At 40.2% G+C, this 21,723-nt stretch overlaps 1 protein-coding gene across 1 annotated transcript; it reads left to right on the forward strand.

The window, feature by feature from the left end:
* Positions 1–2,881: 2,881 nt before the first annotated feature.
* SULT6B1 (sulfotransferase family 6B member 1) lies at positions 2,882–19,583 on the forward strand (the record flags this gene model as incomplete). Its single annotated transcript, XM_080812796.1, has 7 exons — positions 2,882–3,080; positions 4,077–4,189; positions 8,982–9,071; positions 9,933–10,059; positions 14,250–14,344; positions 17,013–17,169; positions 19,453–19,583. The coding sequence occupies 7 exons, from the start codon at positions 2,882–2,884 to the stop codon at positions 19,581–19,583; spliced, it is 912 nt and encodes a 303-aa protein (XP_080668922.1).
* Positions 19,584–21,723: the final 2,140 nt, after the last annotated feature.

The raw sequence follows: 21,723 nt of genomic DNA on the forward strand, positions 1-21,723 counted from the left end.
CCCTCCCAAAGTCTCCTTTGGGAGGCTGTACATTCCCAGTGTGACCCTGATTTCTTAACTCTAGCAGAGGGATGCAAGTGACCAGAAAGAAGTTCCCTTGCTTCATCATGTCCAAGGCACAGAAGTTAGCCAAAGTTCCAGTCCTCTGTTGTAGTCGTAAGAGCAGGGGCAGCTGGGATCTCGTCATTAACAAGTACCTAGGAAGTTTGCTGTCCATTCTCCCACGGAAAGAGAAAGAGCGACCTGTCTGGGATCCTCAGAATGAAGCTCTTTTAATCACCTGACAAAAGGTTGCAGAGATTGGACGACCCATTGCTACTAGCGCCAGAAGACACCTACTGCAGAAGGGAAGCCCAGGATGTTGGTGATGACCCAGCCTTCCCTTCAGATGGCCAGAGGACACAGAGCAGTGGGGACCTACAGCCTCTAGCAGCACTGTCCCTGAGGCTGGGGAAGTGGGGACAAGATTCCTGCTTGCCAGCTGCCCAGTGCTGGAGTGGAGTGCTTCTCCATCACCCCCAGTCTAGGATGACAAAGTGTCACCAGTTAAACTGCCCTGGACCCTGAATGTTTCCAGCATCCACTAACTAGACTTCATCTCTATCTTGCTGGTGTTTAACTTCTGAAGAGGGAAGCCAGTTTTTAAAAACTCCCAAAATACCAAGAGGTTACACCCTCCCCCATATGTGGGATTCCAAAGTAAGTTTCAATCCTATACTACACTAGGAAGTAGCACTTCTCTTGCTAAAGAAGAGGGGGAAAGCACAACTTAATCCTGAAGAGGTACTGTACTACATAAAGAGGGGGATGGCATAGGAGCAGCCGATTTACCTTCCCCTAAAAATCATCCTTGGGCCAACTGGCACACAAGAGCCATATGCTTTTTTTTTTTTTTTCAGTGATTATCGGTTACATATCACACCCAGTGTTCATTCCATCAAGTGCCCTCCTTAACGCCCATCACCCAGTTATCCCATCTTCCCACCCACCTCCCCTCCAAGAATCCTCAGTTTCTTTCCAAGAGCCTTATGCTTCTTGATCCTTGCTTTCCTGCTTTACTGATCAGACTATATAGTTCAATCAACCTAGACATTTTTGGTCACCGGTTTTGTTTTGGTTTTCTTTTTTCTCACTCTCACTCTCCCTCTCTCTCTCTCTCACCCTCTCAATTTCTCTCTCCCTCTCTCTCTTTCTCTCCAGAATTCTCCTCTCTCACTCTCTCTCTCTCTCTCTGATATAAGTCCAAGGCCTAGGGAAAAAAATGAAAAGAAAAAAAATTAAGAGGGAACAATGTCTTTAATCTCAAGGAAAGGAGCTTTAAAGAAACCTCCTTTGTTGATGCCACCAGGAGCATGAGCCAAGCCAGGTGCACTCTAGCGGTCCCCCACCACTTACCTTGGGCTTGGATGGATCCAGGAGCTAAACAGAAGCTGAGATTGCACAGAATCGGAGGCCCACTTGCACTCAAAAGCACAGCAGTACAAATAATCATAAATCTAGGTTATTATGCAATCATTCATGCTGTTTCCCTCTACCACACATATAGACAATTAAGAGTCAAGTAGGGGGGCACCTGACTGGTTCAGTTGGTGGAGTACTCGACTCTTGATCTCAAAGTTTTGAGTTGGAGCCCACATTGGATATAGAAAATATTTTAAAAAATAAAATCAAGAAAAAAATAAGAGTCAAGTAGGTAGAACTGCAAGACTGACAGCTTGCCCTGAGCCCAGGGAGACTAAGAAGAATCAAAGCTCACATTACCAATTCCAAACAGCCTCCCAAATCCTCCTATAATTATAGGCATTAGTGTCAAAACAGGATCCAGGCATATTGTCTTTTTTATCATTTTACTCACTAAGAAGTAAGCAAAGGACAACAGCAGCATTTGAATTAATGCCTTAAATTCCACCCTCCCCAGGAAAACAAAGACTATAATGTAAGGGACAATCTCACTAAGCAGCTTGGCAGAGTCTAGTCTTACTCATTTTCTTTTTTGGGGAGGGAGAGTCTGAAACACACAAGCTTCCCACCTACAGTGAGTAGCATCCCATTGTTATGTAAGTAATAACACCTTCAAGGGGAAGTGGCGTATGGAAATACAAAAATAGTAAGACAATCAGATATTCCAATTTTACCTGTTTATAAACATTTTAAGAATATATTATTACAAATATAATGAAACCCAGAAACCTATCTATCTAGGAACTGTCTCTGTTCAGTTCTTTCCCCTCTGTAAAATGGAGATTAAAAGTTGCTCTCCAAGGTGCCTGGGTGGCTCAGTCAGTTAGGTGTCTGCCTTCAGCTCAGGTCATGATCCCAGGGTCTTGGGATCGAGCCTCCTGTTGGGCTCAGTGCTCAGGGGAGGGTCTGCTTCTCCCTCTCCTTCCTGCTCAAGCTCTCTCTCTCTCTCTCAAATAAATAAAGTCTTTAAAAAAATAAAAAAATTAAAGTTGCTCTCCTGCATCTACTACCTGCCTTGGTAAGATACGTTCTGTTGACATGCAAAATTTCCTCAGTTTTCCTGTGATGGAAAAATTGCATGTCTGGTTCAGTTAAATAACTATTTGTTAGATAGTTAATATCTATTGTCGTCTGGTTAGAGATTCTATTCTTACTTTCCTTCAAGGGATTGTCTATAACAGTAATATGATCAGCCCCTGGGGTAATATTCCTTGATCCTCAGGTTGCTTTGCACCTGCGGTTTGCCTTTTGTCAGAGGTGGGCGTGCGGAAAGGCAGGTGGGGAGAGGGGGGTGAGAATTAAAGAATTTATTTCTCATGTGAATGGGAGGAGCCCTTTATTCCACCTCCTGAAAAACTCCATTAAAAGCTATTGCTGCCCCCGGACAACTACAGAACAGGTTCATCAGCAGGGAGCCAGCATGGCCAATAAGTCCAAATTTATTGACTATATTGACGAAGCTTTGGAAAAATCAAAAGAAACCGCACTTTCTCACTTGTTTTTCATTCATCAGGGGATTCCGTACCCAACCACCATGTGCACCTCAGAAACTTTCCAGGCCTTGGACACCTTTGAAGCCAGAAGTGATGACATAGTGCTCGCGTCTTATCCAAAGTGTGGTAAATGACAAATCATTTTCTACAAGGGCACTTTTTCATAGTGAGTAGGTTGGGCAGGGTGCTAGGCAAAGGTCGGGGAGAAGGGCAGTTCATCTCTGCATGAAGCTAGCCAGAAAGCAGTGGGGAGGATGATCAAGATGGTTAAGAGCATAACTTGTGGAATCAATAACTAGAACAGCTAGACTCAGAAACCTTGGTGTCTGAGGGAGGAAGTCTGCTGAATGATGGATGTAGAAATCATGCATGGTGGGACTAGCTACCAGAAAGATGAACGCAGGAAAGTCCATTTGCCGTCAAGCACTGAGAGCAATAAACATTTTCATCTTGATTCTTAACTAAAGGCAAAAGCACGCCCATGTCTATAATGCCTATGACGATTTCCACATAATAGAATATTTTTCAGGATCAAACATCATCCATCCCTTAGTTTCGCAAACGAGCTTTACATGGTGATTCACTAATGGGGGATGAGACATTAAGAATCTAAATTCTCCTATTTCACACAATCTCACAATCTACTTTTGATTTTTTTTAACTTATTTCATCTCTAAGTGCTTATTAAAGCTGTCTTCATTTGGTATTTTTCTATTAATCGATGCTGGGTTTTTATAAAATCAAAAATATCTATACTCCTATAGAAAGTATTCATTAATATAAGAGGAAATAATATGTGATATGCAATAAACAATCATCTCTATAACATAACAGTGTTCTGTAAGGAACATGTTATGGATTCAAGCAGTATTGCCACTTGTTAAAGGAAAAATCTGAAAAATAAGATAACTTAAATTTTGTGCTAATGTAAGTGAGAAGTGCTGTTTTCTGCAAAACTCTGTTTCCTCCCATAGCCCAGTTTATTTCAGATGCAGAAGAACTGATTGTTCATACCACAGGATGGCTGTAGGTTCCAATTTTTATGATATATATGTGAAAGTAACATGCCTTTGCTAAATCAAGACTCCTTAATGATCTTTGATTCTTTGATTTTTCCTTAAGGTTCAAATTGGATTCTCCACATCATTAATGAGTTGATATTTGCTGAATCTAAGAAAAAGTATGAGTATCCAGAATTCCCAATTCTTGAATGTGGGGACCCAGAAAAATACGAGGTTAGTACAAAAGAGCCTTTAAATTTATAGTAAATTATCAAAGAAAATTTCTTCTGTTTGGGGTATATTTTTAGTTTTGAGTTTAGAAAGTACAGTCCTAATAATTGGGCAGCTTATTTTGTGCTCACCATATACTCCCAGCACTTTTCAAGGGTGATCTCATTTCATGGCAAAATAACCTCACCACCAAATGACAAAAGGCAAAACTGTTAGAAACTTAACCAACGTCAAGGGGCTAATAAACGGCAGGGCCAAGATTTGAACCCAAGTTTTCCAATTAGCGCTTCTTAACCCCTGCAAGAGGTTAAGAATGTATATAGACAGCCCACTTGTAAAAGAAAAAATAGGAGGGAAAGCAAGCTAAGAAACCTGAAGAAAAATTAAAACTAGAGTTGCCTGCCTGGCTCACTGGGTACAATATGTGACTTCTGATCTCAGAGTTGTTAGTTTGAGCCCCATTTGGGTGTAGAGATTACTTAAAAAATAAAATCTTAGGGACTCCTGGGTAGCTCAGTTGGTTAAACATCCAACTCTTGGATTTGGCTCAGGTCATGATCTCAGGGTCTTGAGGTTGAGACCAGGTCTGGCTTGGCGCTCAGCGTGGAGTCTGCTTGTCTCTCTCACTGCCCTGACACCCCCCGCCCCCCCGCCACCGCCTCACACATACTCTTGCACTTTCCCAGAGAAGTAAAATCTTCATTTTAAAAAAAATCTGAAGTAAATAAATATAAAAGCAAAATCTTTTTTAAAAAATTGAAATGAAAAAAAGTTTTGTCTCTGAAGACAGAGACTTGGGTGGAATGCCATAGGAGGGTTCTTCTAAGGCCCAGATCATCCTGCCTTCAGTTTATGTCAGCAGTCCCCAGACTTTTCCTAATAAGACATTACCTTTGATGTCCCTGTCTCCATGATGACTCTGGTGTGTGTGTGTTGGGTGGGTGGTGGGGGATGGAAAAGGACCAAGTAGTAGCTGAGAGAGTAAGTCACCGGTGTGTGTAAACGTTCTAACAGGTCATCCTGCCTGTTCTAATTCACCTTACCACATGTTATCATTCACTTTATCAGTATAACTAAGTGGGGCTTGGGTGTGAGACAGGATATTCTGGTTCCTTGTAGGGAAGGCAAGAAAAGGGTGGGAGGAAGGATCTGCCTCAAGACTTCAGCACTTGGACAGGACAGGTGAGAGGCAGACGGTCCCCAGCCCTACCTAGATACACCAGAAATGCATTTGGGAAGGGAAGGCTGTATTCAAGGAGGAACGACAACCTCAGCAAAATTTTGAGACGTGTTTACTACCAAGACTCGCAACTACCAAGTAGACAGAAGAACTCAGTTACTAAGAAATAAATCACTGGATTGGGACTTAGAAAGTGGTTTCTGGAAAATGACAGAAACACTTGACGTGATGACAAATATAAGCTGAGAAGTTGTATTTTATGTGGAAGAAAGCCATTTCCATGGATCGGGCTAAAGTCGCAGAAAATCATATGCAGATGAGATGTGTAGGGACTTGGGGGGGGGGGCTGGAGTGGAAGGTAAATGTGCTCCTGCCTGTGGTAAGGTAAGCCATCCTGCTTGTGGCTGACTGCCCCCAGATGTGGGCAGTCAGGACTGGTTCAGGATGTGTGGACAGGAAACTTAAGAAGGTTTTTGCTAGGTAAGAAACGATGGGCCAATGAAAAGCCCCACTGGTTTCTCCTGTCCAGGCCATTACATAACATTTTTTCCAAAGAGGGTGTTTAGCATCAACTTTACAATTTATGCTAACTTTCCCCAGTTTTCCAACTTTTTTTTTAAAAAGTAAACTCTACACCGAAAGTGGGGCTTGAACTCACAACCTGGAGATCAAGAGTTGCATGCTCTGACTGAGCCAGCCATGCACCTCCATTTTAAAATGGAAATCGGTAAGAAGACAAGCTTTACTTAACAGCTATTCACTTTACAGAAAACTTTCTTAAAATACATATCTTTTCCTGTACCTGGCTGTCTTAGTCAGTGGAGCGTGCAACTCTTGATATCAGGGTTGTGTGTCAGCATAGAGATTACTTAAAATAATAAATAAAATAAAATAAACATACAGTCTTTACATTGCTTATAGTTTGGCCATATCATATTTTTATCAACGTTTTATTATATGCATATTAGTTTTGTTATAGTTATTTCTCACTTTCTCCCTGGATAATTTTCTAATCCTTTTAGGAACTTTGCCATTTCTCATATGTCTTTTTGGCCGTGCAGTGTAGTGGAAACAGCATACTATAACTTAATCTGAAAATTACCATCTGTGCGATTTTGTACAAAGCACTTAAAACCTCAAGGCCTATTGTTAATCTCTAAAATGGGGGTTATAACACCTACTTGAGAGGATTGCTGTGAATGACTGTAAAAGTGACATTCAAAACTAATGATGTAAATCAAGTATTATGACTATTAATCACCACTTGGGCCCATATCATTGACTTACATTGGCTTTTTAATTTTTTTTTAAGATTTTATTTATTTATTTGACAGAGAGAGAGAGACAGATCACAAGTAGACAGAGAGGCAGGCAGAGGAATGGGGGAAGCAGGCTCCCTGCCGAGCAGAGAACCCGATGCGGGGCTCGATCCCCGGACCCCGGGACCATGACCCGAGCCGAAGGCAAAGGCCTTAACCCACTGAGCCACCCAGGCGCCCCGGCTTTTTTATTTTTAAAACTTTTTTTTTATGTTTTGCCCTTGCTTGAGTTGGGATCTGCACTAAATTTTTACAGAACAATTGGCTACAAATATCTAAATATCATTTTATCACTGAAATAATGTGACCAAGCAGTGAGTGACCTCTACAAGTATGGAAATTGTGGAGGCCGAGAAAAATTAAGGCCATCCCACCTCAGGTTTAGCCTTAGCATAAGTACAGCCATCTCAGACCCCTGTGCCCAAGGGCTGAACTTTCCCCTACTTCGCTTTAGTTCCAGGAAGCTCCACCCTGCTTTGGTTCCGGAGACCCCCAACCTGCTTTAGTAACAGGAACCCATAAATACCCCTGCCTTAACTAAGCTCGGGGTCCAAGTCCCTACTCCACTGCATCGAGTATACTTGGGCCCAAGCTTAAGCATGTCACCTCAGGGTCCAAGTCCCTACTCCGCTGTGCCGGGTATACTTGGGCCCAAGCTTAAGCTTGTCAAATAAACGCTAGTGTGATTGCACGGTACTTGGCTCCTCGGTGGTCTCTCAGACAGGAAAACTCGGGCACAACAGAAATAAACTTGAAACTTTAGCCCATATAAGATACTAAAGGCCTGACTTTAGGACAAAACCCTTACCGCTGGCAGATTAAACAGATCAATTCATTTCCTAAATTATCAGTAGAAGTAGATATATACACACAAAGAATCAGTTATTGAGTCCTTACACTGACAAGATTTTCTCTTGTAAAATATTTCTCAGATATTTAAGTGACTGTGCATTTTCAGGTTCTGTTGGGATATTTGAATGGAAATTTTAAAAAGTTATTTATTTGTTTATTTGAGAGAGAGGGAGAGCATGAATGGAGGAAGAGAAAGAGGGAAAAGCAGGCTCCCTGCTAGGGAGGGAGACCAACTTGGGGTTTGATCCCAGGACCTAGCGATCATGACCTGAGTTGAAGGCAGATGCTTAACCGGTTGAGCCACCCAGGTGCCCCTGGAATATTTTTGGTTAAAAAAAAAAATCTAGATATTAAAAATAGGTTTGGAGGAGCTATGGGAAAACTTGAATATTTCTGTTAAAAACCTTGAATATAGAAGAGAGCCAAATTAACTCAAAGAGTAGACCGCAGATTATGAGCTGTCTTGAACAAAAAGAATTTGATATGATTGTGAGAAAAGGTAAACTTTTCAAAAAATGACCAAAAAAAAAAAAAAAAGATAAAAGATAAACCAGATCCTACAAGGACATCCAAAAGGATGATTTAAATTATTTGTTTATGGTTTTTTCCATTCCTTGCCTCCACAAAGTAAGAAAACAAAAAAATAAAAACTTGGAGGAGGAGGGGCACCTGGGTGGCTCAGTCAGTTAAGCATCTGAGTCTTGATTTCAGCTCAGCTCATGATCTCAGGGTTGTGAGATTGAGCCAAACCCGCCCCCATCCAATCCTCCCCCACCCCCACACACAGGGCTCCCCACTGGAGGTGGAGCCTGCTTAAGATTCTCTCTCCCTCTGCCCTTCCCCCAACCCTGTGCACAAGCACATTCCTCCTTTCTCTAAAACAAAACAAAAACAAAACCAAAACAAAACAAAACCAAAAAAGCCAAAAATTTGAGGACGAACTGAAGAAGACACAATAGTGATCCTTGAAACTACCATTCAGATACTACACTTAAAAGTGATTGACCAGGGGCGCCTGGGTGGCTCAGTGGGTGAAAGCCTCTGTCTTCAGCTCAGGTCATGATGGGATCGAGCCCCGCATCCGGCTTTCTGCTCAGCAGGGAGCCTGCTTTCTCCTCTCTCTCTGCCTGCCTCTCTGCCTACTTGTGATCTCTGTCTGTCAAATAAATAAATAAAATCTTAAAAAAAAAAAAAAGTGATTGACCAGGGGCACCTGGGTGGCTCAGTGGGTTAAGCCTCTGCCTTCAGTTCTGGTCATGGTCCCAGGGTCCTGAGATTGAGCCCCACATCGGGCTCTCTGCTCGGCAGGGAGCCTGCTTTCCCCTCTCCCTCTCTGCCTACTTGTGATCTCTGTCTGTCAGATAAATAAATAAAATCTTTTTTTTTAAAAGTGATTGACCATAAGACACACCCACACTTTCACTTTATTGTGTATTTTTTTAAGAGAATGAAACAGTTCCCGTCGCCTAGGATTTTGGCAACTCACCTCCATTATGACAAATTACCTGGGTCCATCGCCAAGAATAAAGCCAAGGTGAGTGTCATTCTTACTCATATGTCAATTTGAAGTATTTAACATCTAGATATTGCCTTTCTGGGCTATGTGATGAAGTTCTTATCTTACAGAATTTTAATAAATGAAGTGTGAGATTTAGTATTTCTTCTGTTGTTTCTTCAGATTATATTAGCTCTAGTTTCATGCAAAGCAAAGGCATTTTCAGCTAGGATATGAAACATATACCTAGAATTGAACATATTTTAAATCTGTTCTATAGTGAATAGATTTCAGAATCCCAGTAAGATATTTAGAGTGTTTAACAAGAGAGCACAATCTAGGAGAACAGGCGGAAGGGTTCGCTGTCGTTGTTGCTGTTCTTTCTGGTGAGCATTATTTCCCTGACGTCTGAAACGATTTTATTTCTGAATTTCACATATAATAGCAAACTTCATGTCATGTATATGTAACTACAGATGCTTTGGTCACTCTTATCCCTATTGGATCTTCTCCCACCAAACTCTGGATGTTATTTTCATTTTCCTTAATATTATTTTGCAATTTTTACTTTGCGATTTAACTGTCCAGATCATGTCCTGTGACTATCCTAATGAGCTTGCTCTTTTTTCCTTTCTGATATCTTCTATATGCACCTTTTTACAAAGTTCGTTAGCAGAAGTTCTCTACTACGACATCGATCTGCTTTTTCTTCTTTTTTCTCCCCCTTCCCTAAATTTCCCCACCTGCTACCCCCGCTTCTTTAATTTCTTCCCGTCATTCTTCCTCTTTTTGTTAACAAAATTAAGTCATATACAAAAATATCTGATATTGCTCACCCCTTCACTTTTCTAAGGTTCAAAACATAGACCTGAATAAATTAACTTAATTTTCTCTCCCTAGATATTGGTGATATTTCGAAACCCTAAAGATACGGCAGTATCTTTTTTCCATTTCCACAATGACGTCCCTGATATTCCAAGCTATGGCTCTTGGGATGAATTCTTCAGACAGTTCATGAAAGGACAAGGTATAGTGTTAGCAAAAGAATTCTTACTTCAACAGGTGACCCCACTAAGTACAAAAAATCAAATGTGTTTTACAGTAAAGAAAGATTACGGAGGATCCAGGAACCAAAAAATTGCTTTTAAATGAAGTTTTATGGCACCACTAGTTCTGTGCATCAAACAATAATACATTATTGTTTTTAAAAATAATTTGGGCAATTCATATGTTGACTATGAGTAAGGGGTGGGCATAGAACAGACATGGGACGGGGCACCTGGCTGGCTCCGTGGATTGAGCATGTGACTCTGAATCTTGGGTTGTGAGTTCAACCCCATGTTGGGGATAGAGATTACTAAAAAAAAAAAAGAAAGAAAGAAAAACTTTAAAAAATAATAATAAATTTAAAAATCTTAAAAACCCTCACCTAAGATATTCATCTGCCAGATAGGAAATCAGCTTTGCTAGATTTGTTGATATTTGTTGCTAGATTGTTGATATTTTACCTCCGCTTATTGCTAACTGCAGCTTTAGAAGTACCTACTGACGCTCCAGGTACTAAAGTAGGTGTTGTATGTGCATAATTTCTTTTAAGACCACAACAAACTGTAAATAAGGCACAGATGAGAAAACTAATCAAAAAAGTTAAATCACTTGTCAGTGGTCCCACTGCTTGTAGGTACCAGTGACTACTCCCACGGGTACAGTGGCCAGAGATGAAAGATGCCTTCTCTAACTGGTGGTTCTCTTGAGTATGAGTAGCAGGCAGAATTAATGCCAGATGATCCTAGAAGGGAAGCTGTTGACAGGTCACTCCAAGAGGACCACTTTTGAAGATGACCAGTCCAGCAACCACATGCATGGACATGGGGGGCATTCAGTACTGGCCCCAAAGCTGAGATGAAGTATGAGGGTTGTGGTGTGGGAGAGAAAAAATAGTGCACGGAATGTGCTTATGAAGTACCCCGAAGAAAGCTTAGTTTGTCTGGAAATGGCTCACTGAGACTGGATGGAAGTGGTGATTACGGCAAGTATGAAACTGCACCCCACTGATAACACGAGAGGACGTTTAATGATGAGAAAGCTGTCATCACCGGAACAATCTATCCTAGGGAATCTTTGTGGCTGTATATGTTCAGCTAATTATTTGACTGACAATGATAAAATGTGCTGGGCTTAACTTGAATAAAGTTTCTGCCTTACAAACTTGTTAAATTCAACTTATGGAGGAACCTCGACATACTGGGAAACATACAGGATTTGGAATGAGAGGTCTGGATTGGGCTTCATCGCTTATTACTATATATTAGTAATTAATACTAGAGAGAATAAAATAGTTATAACTTACTGAACAATTACTACATGCCAGGCACTGTATGCTATCCCTAGAATACATTTTAAAATTTCATTTCTCCTAAGGACGCCACAAGGATAAATACTATTACTGTCCCCATTTTATAAAGATGGAAATAGAGACATAAGAAAGTCACACAGCCATTAAGTAGCAGAGCTAGAACTTTTTTAATTAATTAATTTTTAAATTTAAATTCAATTAATTAACATATAGTGCATTATTAGTTTCAGAGGCAGAGATCAGTGATTCATCAGTCTTATATAATACCCAGTAAGCAGAGCTAGAACTGAAACCCAGGTTCAAATCACTCATGCCTGGGTGCTTTTGAGCAAGACATTTGATTGCTGTGGACTTTGGTTTCCTTACTTCTAAAGAACAGATAAGAGCATCTGACCCACAGGAAGTGGGACAGGATAGCATTTTGCTTGGCAGCACTAGCTCTCGTGTCAGAGAGATGGCGAAAGATGACAACACCCATAACGTACTAACCACGTGACCTTGAGGTGTTTACTTAGATTCTCTGGGTTTCTATTTCCCCATTGACAAAATAGGTCTAAAAATTGTACCTATCACATTGAATTGCTTTAAAGACTGAAGGCTAAAATGTATCAATTAATAGTGCATTTGGAAGAATAGAAAACCTGACCCACAGTGGCCTGAACATATTGGGTTTTATTTTTCTCACTAAACAAGAAGGGTAGGGAGCAGCTTCAGCTGCCCAGTGATGTTGAGCCAACACCTCTGACATTCCCATGGCCTTTCCCTTGTGCCTTTTGCAACATACTCTTAAGTGTGCTAGTGTCCCTCCAAGCATCTCCTTCAGTTCATGAAGAGGACTCATCAAGACAGCAACAGGTTTGCTAGAAACCTTCCAGCAGACTCCTGCTTGTGTCTTGCTGGCCAGAACCATGACCTGTGACCAACCACAGCTCTAAGGGAGGCTAAAAAACAGGACCCAAAGTCTCACAATTGGCTTAGACCCAAGTAATCAGAGTTTGGGTAGCAACAAAAACGGAAGTGTATTGGATATTGGGTATGAAACTTACAGTGGTTGCCACAACAAAGAAAACATGTAGTAACAGCCTGGCTCAAAGCAAGGGCTTCATGATAATGATGAAAATGAGAATAATTACGAGAATATTGCTATTATTAATGATATAGCAATAATGGCTAAAATTTGTTGAGTGGGTACTGTGAATCAGGTGCTGTTTTAAGCATTTGGTATGTGTTCATTTATTTAAACCTCCTAACAACCCCATTTTACAGATGAGGAAAGTGAGGTACAAAGGGGTTTAGGGAGTTGCTCAAAGTCACACGGTTAACAAGCAGCACAGCTCATCAGTGTCCACATCTGCACCGTCTGGTATGGGAGCCACTAGCTAGATGTGACAACCGAGAACTGGAAATGTGACAAGTACAATCGAGGAATTAAATTTTAACTTTTATTTAATTTGAATGAGCTTCAATTTAAACCTAAAAACAGATACTCAATTTACTTACTGGAAACTTTTTTTTTTTTACTTATTGGAAACTTTTAAATAAGTTTGGTACACCTTGAGTATATGAATCTATTTTTTCAACTCAAGTTTTAAAAGTCTGAAAATTTATCAAGCATTTTTGATAAAAAGCTTCACGTTCAAATTGAGATTCTCTGTAAGTGTAAAATACCTACTGGTTTTTGGAAGCCTTAGAATATACAAAACGAAGTGTGGTGTTTTCTTAATAACTTTTTATATTGATTACATTTGGAAATGATAATATTTAGGGATATATTTGGTTAAACAAAATATGAAAATTAATTTCACTGTGTCTTTTTTATTTTTTTAAGATGTATTTATTTATTATATATAGAGAAAGCACACGGAGGAGTAGGGGGTAGGGAGAGAGAATCTGAAGTGTACTCCAGGGCTGGGGGTGCTGGGTCTCACAACTCCAAGATCGTGACCTGAGCCGAAATCAAGAGTTGGTCACTCAAATGACTGAGCCACCCAGGCACACCGCTTTTTGCTTTTCTTAATTTTTTTTTTAAATTACAGATGTTGGGGCGCCTGGGTGGCACAGTCAGTTAAGTGTTGGACTCTTGGTTTTGGCTCAAGTCATGATTTCAAGGTCATGAGATCGAGCCCCACAGAGTCTCCTTCAGATTTTCTCTCCCTATCCCTCTGCCCATCCCACTTATGCACTCTCTCTCTAATAAATACATCTTCAGAAATAAAATAAAATTACAGATGTGGTTTGCATTAAATTTCTATTGGGCAATGCTGATCTAGACAACATCTGTCTCATCATTTCTTTCTTTCTGGCCCTATCTGTCAGTTTCCACATATCATTCACTATTTCTGAATTATTTTATTCACCTAACCATGAATATCTGACAGTTTTTAATCAGACCACTTTTGCAACTTGCTTAGTTGTGTTAGTATTGATGAAAATAATAAAATGATTAGAAATCTCAAGATAGGAATGGTTTATGCAATTCTTTTGGAGCAGAGATTTGTAATAACAAACCTCATGTTTGAGTGGTGCCTGGGTGGCTCAGTCAATTAAATGTCAGACTCTTGATTTTGGCTCAGGTCATTATCTCAGGGCCATGAGATCAAGCTCCTCGTGAAGCCCCTTGACGGGGCTCTGTACTCGGCAAGGAGTCTGCTTCTCTCTCTCTCTCTCTCCCCCCTCTGCCCCTCCCCCCACTGGCATGTGCTCTTTCTAAAACAAACAAATAAATCTTCCAAAAAAACCACCTTTTTTTTTTTAGCATATACATATATGTATAGTTTATATTTTAGAGCATACATTAACCATCTTTCATTTTAACCTCAGCTATTTAAAATTCTTTAAGAATTTTTTTCCTGTGTTTTTAGTTTCTTGGGGAAGTTATTTTGATTTTGCCGTTAATTGGAACAAGCATCTTGATGATGAAAATGTTAAGCTCATATTATATGAAGACCTGAAAAAGGTGAGATTATGATTATTGATATTCTATAGAAAAATTTCTTATAAAATAAAAATAGAGCACTCACTTTTAATGTCTAGCTGTGTGAATATTGTATTCAATTTAAAAAAAGAATATTCCAAATATGTGGGACAGTGCTAGGGAAAAAAATACAATGTGTAGGGGCTTAGGTTCTTTATTTAACAGAAACAAAGTAATGCTTAGCAACTTAATACTAAGAGTGGCTGCTTTGTTTTCCTGCTCAGATAGCAGGAAATGGCAGAAATAATAGGTAGGTTTAAGAATAAGACTAGCAAAAATAATAGGTAGGTTTCAGTTGAGATTTGACTGAACATGCATTTGGCTGTGAATTGGATCTTTCCATATGATGTTGTTTTTAAAATTGCTTATTCATGAATTGTTATTCATGAACATTTAGTGAATGAGTGATTAGCATTGTTCTAGGTCCTTGTGATACATCAGTAAGCAAACCAGTAAGTTCACTGCCCTGGAGAAGCTTACCTTCTAACTGAAGAAGGCAGGGAGAGAGAAAGAGAAATAATAAATATAATATTTTTTAATGTTTATAATATGTAGGAGAAAAGAAATGGCATAGCTGATTAAGGAAAACTGGAAATGCTAGGTAGGGGTGGGGAACTGGGATGTTGGACAGATCCCGGGATAAATAGGGTAGATCTTTTGAGCAAAGATCTAAAGAAGAGAGGGAGTGAGCCAAGTGGTAACTGGAATAAGAGCTTTCCAGGCATACAGAATCAACTGGAGTGAAGGTCCTGAGGTAGAAGTGTCCCTGGCATCGTTAAGTGACATGAAGGAGGTGAATGTGGCTGGGTCATTAGGGGTGAGCCTGAGGAGATTAACCAATGAGAACAGAGCCAAGGGAATGAGGTAGAGTGAAGCATGGGAATCATGTGGCAGGCCATTGAAATCCTTTGGCTTTCACTCTGAGTGAAAGGGGAAGCCACTACAGAAGTCCAGCAGAAGACTGATAGGAGCTGATGTATTTTTAATAGGTTCATTCTGATTGTTGCATGAGAACATACTAGAGAGAAGCAAAGACAGTGTAGAGAAACCAGGAGGAGAGTACTGCAGTAGTCCAGGCAAAGGAAGATGGTGGCTCAGGCCAGAAGGGGTAGTGGCAGTGATAAGTGGTTGAATTCTGAATATATGTTGAAGAAGAGCTAATAGGATTTGTTGCTGGACTGCACAGGAGAAAGAGTGGAGAGAAAAAGAGAAATCAGATAAGACTCCAATATTATTGGCTTGACCAACTGAGAGGATTGAGTTGTCATCATTTGAGTAGGAGATGACAGCAGGCGAAAGCGGGATTGTGAGAGAGATCAGGGTTTGGGTGTTAGCTTAATCTGAGATGTTTATCAGTCATCCAGATGGAGAGGTGAGGTAGGCAATTGGGTATAAAAGTCTTGAATGAAGAGATTTCTGGGCTGTACATCTAAATTTGGCACATGGATGGTATTAAAACCGTGAGATTATATTCCTATGTATAAATGTATACAGATGGAGAAGAGAAGACGACCAAGAACTGAGCCCTGGAGTTCCGTATAGAGAGAGCTTGGGAAACAGGAAGAATCAGCAAAGGAGAAAGAGGAGTGGCTATTGAGGCAGAGGGGAAGCCAGGGTCCTCGAAGTCCAGTGAAGAAAGTATGTTAAAAAGAAGGGAGTGTGTCAGATGCCTCCTAGTGGAAGTGAGTTCTTAACACCAGTCTCCCCTGACACTCTTATCAAAGGAAGGTATCCTGAACCCGTCCCTTCAGTTGATAGAGTGCATCTATGGAACATGAAAGAACATACCAATTTAGTCTGTTCGCCTTCTAGAACAGACTCCTTCTCCTAGAATAATGTCTCTAAAACTTGCATTCTGTGGAATGTCAGTGCTGCCCAGATGTTAATAATTCTTGCTTAGAGTTCAAAGTGATTTGGAGACTGTTAGACCTCTGGGACATTTATGTTGCAAGCTGGCATAGTAGAGATTGGGAGATCCTATAGGAAAAGCAAACAACAAAAAGATTATCATTTTTAACCAAAAGAATTCCAAACTTATTGGACCTCAACTCTTCAACCTCCCTTTTTTTTCATGAAACATCTATAATCACCTTAAAGTAAACTAGTGTTCTATAGAATACAACTTAAAAAGCTGTACTAAGAGATTCATGAATCTTCATTGGTCAGCAATACCATTGAGGGGGTTCATGATTTACAAGGGTATTTAGACAAGATACATTTCAAGACTCCCTCTAGTTTTTATGATTCCAAAAATTAGACTTTCCTGATGGAATTAAACAGGATTCGGAAGAAAAGAGAATTGGAATGATCACATACAATTACATTAATTTCCTCACCTCATCTAGACAGGTGCTTTTTAGTAAAAGTGAATATCACCTAGATTCTTACCTTCTACTTAATGCTTACTATCATTATTTATATCCTGAAGACTTCAGGAAGAATCATACATTGAAACTACAAAGGAAAATCGATAATGAATATCATGTAAGGCTATCTTGAAGTATACAGAAGTATCAGAAGAAGTCTAAAGATCATGAGATTCAAAGATGAGTTAGAGTGCTAAGCTTAATCTATTCTGGCTAAGAAGCCTGTTTTTGCTATGGCACAATTCCCACCGAAGGAACTTTATCCCTGAAAATTTTGTTTTCAGAACCTGGATGCTGGAATAAAACAAATTGCTGAGTTCTTTGGATTCTCTTTAACCGGGGAGCAGATTCAAACCATCTCAGCCCAGAGTACCTTCCAAGCAATGAGAGCCAAGTCCCAGGAAACGCATGGTGCTGTTGGTCCGTTTCTGTTCCGCAAAGGTAAAGCCACACTGGTTTCTGGGACACCTGTCAATCTGCATGTTATAGGAAATCCACATAACTAGACCTTAAGTTAAGACAGGATTTCCTTTTTCTCTCCCTCAACAAGAAGTTTGACACAGTCAGTTCAGAACGAGACTGGCAATTCCAAAATATCTAAAATCTTTTAGTGTACTCAGTTCCTTCTGCCTTTCTGCTTGTCACTTTGTGATGGCAAGACAGAAGCCATTACATTAAATTAAAGGATTGTTTTATTAAAATAAAAAGGGAGTAGCAAGAGACAGAGAATCATGTACACCTCATTGGCCACCTCTGGCAGCACTGTTAGCTGGGAACTGTGATTTTTTTTTTAAGGTGGGTACATTATTACCAAATTAAAATCAGGGTTCTGTTAATAAGGAGGGAGGAGATAATGAGTATTGGATAAGCAACTATCTATCTCTGTCACTTGAAGATTTTACTAAATTTCGTTAGAGCATTCTAATTTCTTATGGAAATTCATGGTAATACAGCTAAGGGATTACCAGGTCCTTTTATTGCATATATAATGAAAGTATAAGGTGACTTAGAGGCAACACACATCACGATGACAACTGTCACTTATCAGGCATCTACCATCGGTTAGACCTTTTGCTGGGCATAAATTTTATAGCAAAAAAAAAGATATTAGTTCCTTAATTTTACAAATGTGGGCATCAAAACTCAGGTATATTAATTTGTCCATTGTAACAAAGCTAATGATCAGTGGAATCAGTATTTGAATGTATGTTTACTTGACTCTACTATACTTTATCAAATGAAGACCCATTTAAAATCCCCACTGTGAATGGAACATTGAATGTAAATCTGGCTTTGGTTTGATTCCCGACATTATTCTCGATTTTTATGCCTTGTTTGATAAACTATAAAGGAGGGGGGGAAATAGAACATTTCTGATTGGGGTGCCTGGGTGGCTCAGTGGGTTAAAGCCTCTGCCCTTGGCTCAGATCATGATCCCAGGGTCCTGGGATCGAGCCCTGCATTGGGCTCTCTGCTCAGCAGGGAGCCTGCTTCCTCTCTCTCTGTTTACTTGTGATCTCTGTCTGTCAAACAAATAAATAAAATCTTAAAAAAAAAAAGAATGTTTCTGTACATTGTTAATCAAGCACTGTTCAGAACAGAAAAAATCTAAAATAAAGTAATAATTTAAAAATTTTATAGTAGTCCTTGTAGAAAATTCAGAAAGCACAGGAAAAGTTACAAAAGCATTAAAAATTATCCACATTTCTCCCACCAGAGGCATGTTTAACTTTTTTGGCATATTTCTTCTGGCCTTACTCTGTGATCTTTTATGTAGTGGATGACATTTGTAAATAGTTTTGTGTTTTACGTTAATCCCTTCATATATCTAAGCATTTCCTCCTGTCATCAAATCCTCTTTATAAACATACATTTCAAATGGCTATGCAACAAGGAACTTGCACCTTCAACCCAAATCACCAAAAGATTCTAAAGAAAGAAGTAACTTCCTTCACTTTTAAGAGCAATAAGAAAACATATCCTAATCTCAGGCAAAATAACTTCCTGCAAAATTTTCAGTATCTGAGGTTTTCACAAAATCCTTCTGTAAACTGATAACTTCTCAAGGGGTAAAGTATTTAAAAGACTTTACAGAGGAAAAAAAAATGGCTCTCAAAAAGTGGAAATTTAGGTCTCAAGGCTTGAGATGGGCAATGGGGGTTGGAGGGGAGAATAGGAGCTCTCGGAAGCCTATTGTCCCCTCAGTGATGTAAAGAGCACATCACCTCCCATGCCACTGATGGGGAAGGCCCAGTGAATACTGTTAATTTTACAAGAGCCTTACATTCGTTCTTAAGACTAATTTTCTTCATGTGTCCATTTTCACATTTCAAAGTGAAATGCTGCACTGGAAAATGGTAAAATTGAGAAGAAATAGGGGTGGGGGGATGGGCAAAAGGGGCGAAGGGGCGGGGGGGGGGGTACACGTCTCCCGTTATGGGATGAATAAGCCACAAGAATAAAAGGCAAAGCATTAGGAATGCAGTCAATGGTGTTGTGATGGTGTTGTATACAGGTGACAGATGGGATCTATACGTGTGGTGAGCTGGGCATGACTTAGAGAGTTGTTGAACCACTGTGTGATACACCTGAAACTCATGGAACACTGTGTATCACTATACCTAAGTAAAAATAAAAATAAAATAAAATAAGAAAGTAGCTCAAAAAAATCAGGAAGAAATATTCTAACAGATATCTGGATCTGTTGTTTTTTGTGTGTTGTAGGTGAAGTTGGCGACTGGAAAAATTTGTTCAGTGAAACTCAGAACCAGGAAATGGATGCAAAATTCAAAGAGTGCTTAACAGGCACTTCCTTAGGAGCAAAGCTGAAGTATGAATCCTATTGCCAAGCTTGATTTCTGGTTAATGGAGCAGGCGTGGATATTTTATCTTCCTGAATAATAATTAAATTTAAATAATGAAATAAGTTGATCAAATAAACAAATAATGATTATTCAATAACATTTAAATATAAATAGCATGAAATTAATAATACTGAGAACATTTGAAGTTTTTGAACTCAGACTTGTTTGCTCGCTTTTGGAGGAAAGGCCATTTAGCTGTCCAGAGGGGACACTCTTGCTCATGGGGGATTTTCACTTCTTTCATGCTCTGGGTTCACACAAGAGCATAAGCAGATACTATTAGTAACATGCCTAAGTCAGTGTTTGAGTGTACACGAGACAGCCCTCCCAATGATGCATAATTTTTGTCTTCTCAGAATAATTCCTCTGTCTCCACTGTGGATCAAAGCACTTGTGGTGGCTATCTCAAACTTACAAACTTACTGAAGTTAGGTGACTCAGTCTGTCCTCATATAATTCAAGGAAAATGCATTGCTCATCTACTCTGTGCATGTCCCTGCAGGAGGCCCTATACTATTCCTGGAAGTATGGTGGATTACATAAGCTGAAAACCCTTCCTTCAGAACACCAAGAAAGGCTGGATAAAAATTCTTTAGAATTCTTTTAGTTGATGAGGGCACCTGGGTGGCTCAGTTGGTTAAGCGTCTGCCTTCAGCTCAGGTAGTAATCCCAGGGTCCTGGGATCAAGTCCTGCATCGGGCTCTCTGCTCAGGGTGGAGTCTGCTTCTCCCTCTGCCTGCTGCTCCCCCTGCTTGTGCTCTCTCTCTCTCTGTCAAATAAATAAAAAAAGTCTTAAAAAAAAAAAAAAGAATCCTCCTCTCCTCTGCTTTCTACTATAAACCAGTTTGTGTTTGATTTTATGTTTATTACATCAAAAGCATGCTACCTGATCTAATATTCTAAAAACCACATCTTGGTTTAAAAAAAAAAAAGAAGTCACTTCATTCACTAATTTATTTAATAAATACTTATTGAGTGCCTACTATGGGCAGCTCTGTACTGGAAATGCAATGTTGGGCAAAAACCACACTGTGTCCTTAAGCGTCTAAATAGAAATGAGTTTCTTTAAAAAAAAAAAAAGATTTATTTATTTATTGGGGGAGAGGGGTGAAGGAAGAGGGGAAGAGAGAATCTCAAGCAGACTTCCTGCTGAGCTGAGCGAGGAGGCCCTCACCTCGGGATCTCATGACTCATGTGATCATGACCTGAGCTGAAACCAAAAGTCAGACAAGCAACCAACTGATTCAGCAGGGACTCCCCTCATTTATTTTTTTTTAAGATTTATTTATTTATTTAAGAGAGAGAGTGTAGGGGTGCCGGGGTGGCTAAGTGGGTTAAAGCCTCTGCCTTCGGCTCAGGTCATGATCCCAGGGTCCTGGGATCGAGCCCTGCATCGGGCTCTCTGCTCAGCGGGGAGCCTGCTTCCCCTCTCTCTCTGCCTGCCTGTCTGCCTACTTGTGATCTCTGTCTGTCAAATGAATAAATAAAATCTTTAAAAAGAGAGAGAGAGAGAAAGCGCACACAGAGGGAGGGGCCAGAGAAGGAGACAGAATCTTAAACAGACTCCCCACTTAGCACAAAGCCTGACACAGGGCTCAATCCCTCAAACCTGAGAGCATGACCCAAGCCAAAACCAAGAGTCAGCCACTTAACTGACTGCACTGGCCTTCTTTCAGCGGATTGGTCTGGGGTGTGTCTGGATCAGGTGAGGCTTGATCCAGAGCTCAGCCAAGGACCTGATTTTTAATCTTCACTTGTCAACTCTACTCTCTCAGTGTAGGCTCCATCTCCAGGGAGGTTTCTCCTTGTGCAGTACTGGAAACACAGAATACTCTAAGAATGTCGAGCGTAAGGAGGTAGTAGGAAACAAAGGCGTGTGTGTTGGAAGGGATGGCAGAATGGAAACCAGAAGTCTTCTACTGTATCTGCCATCCAGAGTTCAGGACTCATTGCCGCTGCTGCCACCACTGCTGTCACCACAGATGCCCCATACCCTTGGAGAATTGACAAGGGAAACTGGAGTCCAGCTCGTGTACATACCACTGAGCACAGACGCTTCCTTGTCAGCTCATTCTGTCACAGAAGGATGGCCTTTTCCTCCCTTCCATGTTCCAAGTCCTGCACCACAGTT

The sequence above is a fragment of the Martes martes genome, assembly GCF_963455335.1.
Source record: "Martes martes genome assembly, chromosome: 9".
In the NCBI taxonomy this organism is placed as follows: Eukaryota; Metazoa; Chordata; class Mammalia; order Carnivora; family Mustelidae; genus Martes; species Martes martes.